Below are 9,318 nucleotides of genomic sequence, written 5' to 3'. Positions count from 1 at the left end.
CGGGCCATTGTTGGGTCTTCGGCTTGTCCGCCGAGCCGGCGGAGCTCCGCTGGACGTTCTGAGCAGGAGGGGACCATGATCCACCTGGTTTTAACTGGCTCCCTCTAGCGGCCGTGTGGAGAACAGAATGCGGGGGCAGGGCGGGAGTGGGGAGCCTGGTGGGAGGCTGTGGCGGGGGTCCAGGCGAGGGCCCTTGGAAGAAGACGGGAGTGGTGGAATCAATACATTTTGAAGGTAAAGACAACAGGTCTTCTAAGTGGGACAGATGTGGGGTGTGAAGGAGAAAGGAGTCAAGGCCGAGTGCCAATACATTAGCTTGGGCACTGGGAGGATCTCCATCTCCACCACTTACTGAGACGGGAGAGCGGTGGCATCAGAAGTTTGCTTTTGGATATGTGGAGAGGTCACTTAGACCTGCAAGTGGAAACCCAAGCCTCTGCGAGCCTCAGTTCCTCACCTGTAAAATGGGCGTGATCACACTTACCCGGCAGGATAACCAGAGGGTGCTGTGAATGGCCGAGATGAGTGTGGTTCTCAGGCGTGGGGTCAAAGGCAGTGAGGGGCAGCTTGCTGTGGAGGAGCCGGAGGTGCGGCGGGGGAGTGGGAGCTGAGAGAGGGGCCTCAGAACCGCTCGGGGCCTTTTCTAACTCCTCACCTGCTGCCCCAGGACAGATCACTGTGTCGGAGTGGGCGCTGCTGTCGGGACAGACAAACGCTAGTCCAGCAAGGAGCATACAACAGGGGTTCTGAGGTCCCGGATCTACTGCTGGCTCAGGTTCCTTGCCATGGGACTTGGTTCGGGGACCTGCGGGCCTCGGTCCTTCGTCTGTCAAATGGGCTGGGCTGGGGGCCTCTTTACAGCACATCCGGAAGCAGTGGGGTGCTTGCAGGTGCCTGGGGAAGGGCAGCTCGGGCACTGCCATCCATCCTTGCTGAGGGGAGGTCCCGCCCCACCCTACCCCCGGAGGGGTAAGACACTCTCCACACAGCACAACCCTCATGGGGGGAGGCAGTCACATAGCAGTAATACTTTTATTCCCATCAGTGATGCTGATGGGGCCTGACCCTTTACAAAGAAAAATGTTAGGAAAAAAGAGGGGCGGGGCACCGAAGCCTCTGTTCTTGATACCCCCACCCCTCTGCCCACCCCCGTCAGTGCCTCCAGACGAGAGGGGGCAGGGGCTGGCCACTGTGGAGGGCTCCCTGGGCTAGGCCATCTGCCAGCAGAGTCGAAGGTGAGAGCAGGGCAGCCGGGACCAGCAAAGCTCTTCTGGTGCAGATGGCAAACAGAAAGGGGGCGCAATGGGTGGGTTGTCCCCTTGGTGACCAGTCCTGGGCTGTCAGCGCCCCTCTGCGGTGTCATGGGGACCCCTGCTGGCTCCGCCTCTCCTCCAGCGCCCTGCACACCCACATGGACACCACGGCAGCGTTTCCGTCATTGAACTGCATGATGAACGGATGGCCCTGTAGGGGGGAGGGGAGGAGAGGCTGTGACACACATTCCCCAGACTGCACTTCATTACGTTTGTCAAGGCCTGTTCTCAGCTTGGACCTTTTCTTCTCCCCCACTTGCCCTGCGAGGGAAGGAGGACACCATCAACCCATTTCACAGCTAGCCTGAGGCCGGTGGCGGGGCACTCACTGCATAGCTGATTCCGCCCCGTGCTTGACCACCTTCTGCTGAGAGTCCCGCCAGCCTGAAAACTGCCCACGGGTGAGGGCCTGTCGTCTCCTCACGCTGCCGGGCCCCTCCTCACCCTGTATCACTCCAACAGCAGGCTGGCCAACGCCTGGCCTCTGGGTTGCCAGCGCCCCAGTCCAGTTGCTGCCCACAGATCAGAGAACCATCTCCTCCGAGGCTACATCACTCCCTTCCGGTGTTCTTCTTTGTCTAACGCTCTCTGAATAAGTCACCATGTCCGAGTAGAGGGAAGGCACACATAGCAGGGGAAGGAGGGACACACTGGTGGGTGCAGATCCACTCTGGTTCCTGGTGACCAGGTGGGGGCTGGACTTTGGAGGGGCCGGAACTGTCTCCATGAGGCCTGTCTCGGGCTCTAACCTACTTAGCCCATAAGGCAGGCCATGTTATATTTAGCCAGTCCCTTCCCCTGCGGTCCTGAAGAATCAAGATTCCCATTCACAGTCTTAGGGCCTCCTGGGAGTTCCCAGGGAAGGTCAGAAAAAAGCAGGGGCAGTCAGAGTCACCCTGACCACAGGTCAAAGGGGAAAAGGAAAGTGAAAAGCATTCTCTTCCCTCCTCCTCACCAAGTGGCTTCTTGGCTAAGAAACACACACATGGCAGCTTCCTCCTCTACCAGAAACGTAGCCTGAGACTCAGGGAGCCACAGTGGGTGAGGGGGAGGGGGGGGTCTCTGCTTCCTTCCCTCCCCCCACCACCTCCTTCCAGCTCCAGCTTCCCTGAACACTCAGCTTTTTTGTTGTTGTTGTTTTGGTTTTAAGATTTATTTATTTGAGAAAGAGAGAGAGAGAGAGAGTGAGCATGCAGAGAGGGAGAAAAATCTTCAAGTAGATCCCCTGCTGAGCGCCAGAGCCTGACACAGAGCTTGATCCCATGACCCATGAGATCATGAGCTGAGCCAAAACCGAAAGTCGGTTGCTCAACTGACTGAGCCACCTGGTGCCAGTGCACCTCCAGCTTTCTGAGCCCTTCTTGGGCTCCCTCTCACCTCCCTTCTGGTGTGAGCTGGGCTCCCAGCACTGCTTTCCCAATATACCCTCGTCTTGACCAGCAGCTCTGGGGGATAGCCAGCCACTGGCCACCTGCTTGCAGCTCTAAGCTGCCTCAAAACGAGTTCATCACATGGCAGGAGGGATGTGGGCCTGGGGCTCGCATGCCCTGGGTGCCCAGATCCCAGTGTCTGCAGGAGCGGTCCAAGACCAGGCCAGGGGAGGTAATGAGGCTGCTTGGTCAGACCTGATATGTTTCTGGGGATAGGAAGGAAAACCATCCAGGCTTCCTTACCCTGGACTCCTGCTGCGTCCCCTTACCTGGCTTTCTCAATTCAGGCAAGGAAAGCCATTCTCAGGAGCATCCTGCATGGTCTAGCTCAGAGGCATACAGAACACTGGAGGAGAGCAGGGAGGGAATAAGCTCAGCTTAGGGGGCGCCAAGGGCACTCAGTCCAGGGTAGCGACTCACCGAGGCCATCATGGAGCTAGGCCTGGAGCCCATCTGGGCACCTCCTGTGATCTGCTCGTGGCATTCCACAGGGCTCCTAACACACCTGCGGGACTACTGGGGGGAGCAGGTGCCCCTTGCAGACTGTCACTGGGTAAGGGGGGTTGGAGTCCACGTTGGGCTGGTGTCTTGCAGGCAGCCGGGTTGGGGGATGGGGCCGGAGAGACCCAGGAGGGCCTCATCTTGACTCCCATACGCAGTTCTCCCCCCTTATATGTGTCTACCCTACACCTGCCTTCCTGAATCGCCGCCTACATAGAGGGAATTCTTCCTAAAGTCCGAGCATGCACATTTCCTCTTCAAGAGGCTCAGGAGAGGCGACCTTGTGCCCTTGTGAAGAACAAAGGGAGAAGCTGTGCTCAGAAGCCGATGGGCCCCCTCCCCCCAAGCCCGGGGTAGCACAGTGTCACTTTCCCAGAATGCCCGGTGACTTTGGGGCCCATATGCTGCATCTCTGTTATCATCTGTTCGGGAGCAAGCAGAGCGGAACTGCAGGAGGGGAGAGTGGAGGCATTCCTCCAGTTATGGGAAGGCTGATGGCCGCACTGCAGGGAAGCATTGTGCCCAAGTGCCCTGGGAGGCTCGAGGAGGAAAGGGTCAGCATCCACTGCTCTGGCGGAGACTCTGCCCCCTTTCCTGCTCTCCTGGACTGGGAGGTGCCTCTCTTGTCCTGCGTGTCCCTGATGCTTTACACCTGCCTGAAGGGGGGGACCTGGACAAGTGGTCTTGTCCCCAGCTATTGTTGATTGGCTCAGGAGAGAGGAGTGGGGGAATCATAGAGAGACGCAGAGAGGGGACAAAGACAGACATATACAGGAGGGAGACCCCAGCCTCTCTAGGCTGCGGGGCCTGTGAGGTGTGAACTTGGGAGCCACTGGCGGTGTGGCCCACGGTGTGACTGAACACAGCGAGAAAGCCTGCATGCAGGGAGGGAGAGCACAGAGAGCAGCTGAGCAGGGCAGCAGTGGACCCCCGGGGCCATGATCCCCGGGCCTGGCAGCAGCTCTGCCTGCAGGGCCTGTGAGCACTGCCGGGTGACAGGCCCCAAGTCAGAGGTGGGCACTAGACTCTCCACTTTACACATGAGGAAACGCAGGCCGCAGGTTCATGGCTGACCTGCCTGGGCTCCCAGGGCTGGGGCTGGATCACAAGTCTCTGTAACCCAAGCCCACTGCCCCGGTCTCTCCTGGGCTGAGCGGGAAGCGGACAGAAGTGGGAGAATCAACAACCAGATCGCAATTCCCCTCACTTTTATTTCTGCCCCATGATTCAGGCCCTCCTGGACAGGGGTGACACAGAAGCTGGGAGCTTGCACTCTGCCCCAGGTCCTGACCTCTGTCAGCGCCATGCTTTGGACACTCTGGGCGAATGCTCACTCTGTCATGGTGGCAGGTCACTCTCCCTCGACGCCCCCTACCCCCATCAGCCTGTGTGGGAAGCAGGGCACGTATACCATCATCCCATTTTCTAGAAGAGAACACTGAGGCCCAGGGAGGGAAGCAGCCAGATAACAGTGCTGGGGACAAACTCAAGTCTCCCGGTTTCTAGGCTGGTGCATTTCTCAGGGCTGGACTGTGTTCCCTGGGACCTTGGCAGGATGTGTTCTCCCCTTCCTCTCTAGAATACAGCAACACTCCTCCAGCCTCGACATGCACGATGCAAGAAATCCTCACGAGTTTAATAAGCCAACAAGCAAAATCCAACAGACGATTCTAGAGAAAGCATGAGAATCACTCAGCCACTCCGAGGTGCCTGGGTTCCCAGGAGGCTTCAGACAGGCCTGAGCAGATGCCGGCACAGCCAGATGCTGGAGATGGATGGAAACTGCACCCTACATAACACTAATACTGAGCCCAGCACCACGGAGGAGTGCTGTGTGCCAGGCACTTGCCAAGGGCTTTGTCCTGATTTTCCCAAGGAATCCCCACGCTCACTCTGGAGGCGCACACAGCCATGTGTGTCCACCTTCCAGATGAGGAAACAGACACTCGGGGCCCTGTCCAGGGTCGTCAAAGCAAGTGGCCAGGCTGGACCCCAACATGGGGCTCCTGACTCCAAATGCTCTCTTGCACCTGCAACCAGAGAGCTGACTTGGCAGGCCTCTCCTGGGGTCTCCATGAGGCCCCGGAGGGTTCGAGCCTCCTGCAGCGCTTGGGTGAAGTGCCCATCCCTCCCCAGGAAGAGGAATCCAGATGTGGACACGCCCTCGTAGCCCCCATCATGCTGCAAGGAACAGAGTGGGTGTGCTAGGCTCCACCCGCAGCCAGACACCCACCTGCAGCTTGTCAAGAGCTTCCCAGCCCACCCCATGGTGGCTGCCCCAGGTCCCCGGGCGGGCCTCTGTCCTCCAGCCAGAAAGTGTGTTAGCAGCCACTCTGCCGAGGCTGGAGGGGTGCGTGCCGGGCTGGAGCTGCTGCTGACCTCGCTGGCCTCACCACCCGGCAGTGGGAGCCACTCTCATTTGCTGCATTCTCTCAGGGCCAATTGCAACAATTAAACCAGTGAGGCTTGAAGTAGTAGGGTCCACAAACTTCGCCACAGAAGATGGAGACATAATGAAGGGAAAAGGATGGGTCTGCAAGAGGCAAGATGGCTCCAAAAGTGGGACTCGGGGGAGCGCGAGAGGGACGAGCCCACGGCTGCCGAAGACGGCTGTGCTCGCCTGGGGCAGCACGGCCACGTGGGGCTAAGCGGCAGACGGCGCTAGCGCAAGGAAGGGCCCTTGTGGAGACTGAGAACTCGGGAGGAGGAAGTGCCGTCCTCCCTCCCCTTCATCTGGGCAAAGTGACCGGCGGTTCGCTAGAGTGGGACTCTCCTCTGTAATAATGTCCCTAAGTTTTTCCCATCCATTTCACCGTGACGAGATGCCTTCCTGACCGACAGAGTCCCTCCCATGTGGGCAGTGCTCTACCCTCCGTCGGGAGGGTGGGGCCGGGGAGATGGGGGGTTAGTGTACCCATTGTGCAGGCAGGAAACAGAGCGCCGGGCCCGCTGCAGTGCTAAGTGCTGCCCAAGGCTCAGGGGTCTGGACTGCTCACGCTCTGCCCTTTAGTTGGGTTTTGATTTTCTTCCCAAATGGGAATTGACCTACTGGGGGTCTGCATACTTCCTTCTCTTGCACAATTTCCTAAAGAACATCATGCATCTGCATCATTAATAATCTGCGGATGTGGCTGCCAGGCCGGCACATAGTAGGCCCTCAATTAGTAGCAGGCCTGTGGCAGGGCAAAGCCATCTGCATATTCCTTTTATAGACAAAAGGAACTGAGGTGCCAAGAAACGGGACCTGGGGAAAGGTCATAGAGCTAGAAAGTGGCAGAATTAGGGTTTGAATCTGAGACTCTCTTCTGTCATGGAGGACATCTACTACTGTGCTCTCTGAGGTCAGGCACAGTGAGTTCTAAATTTCTACTTTCGGGGCGCCTGGATGGCTCAGTCTGTTAAGCATCTGACTCTTGATTTTGGCTCAGAACACGATCTCAGGGTCGTGGGGCGGAGCCCTGTGTTGGACTCTGTGCTCAGCAGGTTGTCTACTTGAGGATTCTCTCCCTCTCTCCCTCCCCCCACCTGCATGCATGCTCTCTCTAAATAAATAAATCTTTAAAAAAATTTTCTTTTTAAAAAGAGTACCCTTGTATATCACAGGTACTCAACAAATGATTTTTTAAAAAAGATTTATTTATTTGTGAGAGAGTGCATGAGTGAGCATGGGGTGGGGAGAGGGAGAGGGAAAGAGTATCTTCAGCAGATTCCGAGCTCAGCTTGGAGCCCGGCGTGGGGCTTGATTCACGACCCTGAGATCATGACCTGAGCCGAAACCAAAAGTTGGACGCTTGGCGCACCTGGGTGGCTCAGTCAGTTAAGGGTCTGCCTTTGGCTCAGGTCAGGATTCCAGGGTTCTGGGATCGAGCCTCACGTCGGGCTCCCTGCTTAGTGGAGAGCCTGCTTCTCCCTCTCCCTCTGCCTGCTGCTCTGCCTACTTGTGCTCTCTCTGTCAAATAAATAAATAAATAAAATCTTAAAAAAAAAAGTTGGATGCTTAACCGACTGAGCCATGCAGGTGCCCCCTCAACAACTGATTTTTAACTGGTAACTGCAGTTAGGGTGACAAAAAGGCATATCTCTGTCCTCCCTTGTTCAAAGTCCTATGTGTTAGGCACTTCTATTCAAATAGTTTATTTAAAATCAGCAACTCTAAGTATTATTATCTCCATGAGCCCCAGGCCACCAGGTATTCCTCTCCCGCCAAGGAAGCTGCAAAGGCCTAGCACGCTTGCATTTTAGCCGAGTCTAAAACAAGTGAAGAGTCCAACAGGCTGCTCACGCGAGCTGGCAGGGGCAGTCCTGTGATTAGGTGGCACCTGTAAGGGGTAACCTGAGAGGCCGAAGGGTCCCCAGTGTCAACACTCTGCCCACCACTCCACGTTTCCTTGCTGGGCCGGCGAGCCTTGCCTGAAGGCTCTCCACACGTCCCCTGTAGGGTTCCAGCCCTAGCAGCAGGGCTAACACTTCAGCTCCTTCTCAGCAATAGCAGAGGAGTGGGAGGACTAGACGGGACTGCAGAGACCAGCAGAGCCATAGGACGTGAGGTGTGTTGGGGCTTCTACATGTCTGATTTAAGTTGTCAAGAAATAGTCTAACTATATGTGTAAAAACCTAATTAAAAACTAATGTACACACTCATCTGCTTAACTCAACATGTCTGGCAATCGTTACCCTGTACGGTGGTATTAACTTATTTTTTGCAGCTCTTGGAGCAAAGTCAGTCCTGCTTGTTAGATCTGTGCATGTTATTGAACTTCTTCTCTGTGGGGGGACAGACAGGAGGGCTGTTCTGGTGCACAGCCGTTTGAAAGAACTCAGGGCTGCGATGTGCACTCACATGGTAAGGACACTGAACACGGTGAGTGCCACACGAGAGCCAGGTGCACTGAGCCCATGAAGTCCGTCTGCCCAGTGGCTGCCCTGTGATGCCCAGCAAGGGCACTGAGGGTCAAGGCTGCTCTGAGTTTCTGATGGTGTCCGTTCCAGCAAGCTCTGAGGACTTCTTGTCTGACCTACAGATTTACCATAAGCAACTCATGGGAACAGTTGCTAGTTACTGTCAGTGACTAAACTTTAAAAATAAAAGTTTTCTGCTATTCCCTTTGCAAAGCTTCTCTATGGGTTTTACAGATGCCTGAGCTGAGCAGGCATCGGGGTAAGTCAGGATTTCCTTGACTCTGTGTTACTGAGACAACAGCAGAGGGAAGCCGAATGCTTATGGAGATATGACTGTAACTCTCCCCTACGAGCCCAGCTCTTAGATTCTGTGTCCTTCAAGAGAGGGCTCGTAAATGACTTTATAAAGAAGTGTCCACAGTGAATACTAATACATTCATGCTAAAAAAAAAAACAACCCCTTTTTCCTATCTTAATATTGAGGTGCTGCATTAATGTTACATAATAGAAAACATTCCACGGCTAAAGGTTCAAAACTGCTAATTGAATCCCTACTTACCTAGGTCAGTCAGATCAGAGAGCGAACTGACTTATAAAAGGATGCACAGATGCCCGACGTCTGCTAACCTGCTGATAAGTGGTAGGGCGCAGGCAGCCTTTATAATATTAATTACATGACATGAGAAGTCATAATCACCCCTGGGGTCAACTCTGCCTTCCAGGTTGGGTGTGCCAGGCTGGTCACCAGGCGGAGCTGGGGAAGGAGGTGGTCGGAGGGGAGCCCCACGAGTGGGGACTCAGCAGGGAGAAGCTGAGGCCCCTCCATGAAAATCCTCCTTTCTGTCCCCGTGTGGGGTAATGCAAGGAGCCCTGGACAGAGTCAACAAACCCTCCTGGTGCTATCCCAGAGTGATGGCTTGGGAAGGGCCAGGACTGCTTCACTATAAAGGAGAGAATACTCCAGAGGGCACCTCCATTCCCCAGGCTTCATCACTCTTCATGCAAGGATTTCTGTTGTTATTACACTCCTGAGCTCTGCCCCCAGGGAGGAGGAGTGCAGGATGAGCTCAGAGGTCTCTGTTCTGGCCTGCCCTCTTGTGCGGGAGGCCTGAGGTTGCTCACCCCTGGGACTCAGGAAATTCCCAGCAAGGTAACGCGGGCCATAAGGTAAACGC

General features: G+C 55.7%; 1 protein-coding gene across 4 annotated transcripts in view; it reads right to left on the bottom strand.

Annotated features, from left to right (window-relative positions):
• Window positions 1-1,018: 1,018 nt before the first annotated feature.
• The window catches only part of MAP2K5 (mitogen-activated protein kinase kinase 5), a 252,618-nt gene continuing 244,318 nt past the window's right edge, over window positions 1,019-9,318 (bottom strand). For all 4 annotated transcript variants that reach the window (XM_028100050.2, XM_028100053.2, XM_028100052.2 and 1 more), the window contains one exon: window positions 1,019-1,464. In XM_028100050.2, the coding sequence (XP_027955851.1) occupies window positions 1,360-1,464 (105 nt within the window). In that variant the 3' untranslated portion in view covers window positions 1,019-1,359. The remainder of the gene's footprint in view (window positions 1,465-9,318) is intronic.

This window comes from Eumetopias jubatus, unplaced genomic scaffold (assembly GCF_037043125.1).
Source record: "Eumetopias jubatus isolate StellerSeaLion01/CBP00866 unplaced genomic scaffold, mEumJub1_p1.0 scaffold_7, whole genome shotgun sequence".
Taxonomy (NCBI): domain Eukaryota; kingdom Metazoa; phylum Chordata; class Mammalia; order Carnivora; family Otariidae; genus Eumetopias; species Eumetopias jubatus.
This window is presented reverse-complemented; position numbering and strand designations above follow the sequence as displayed.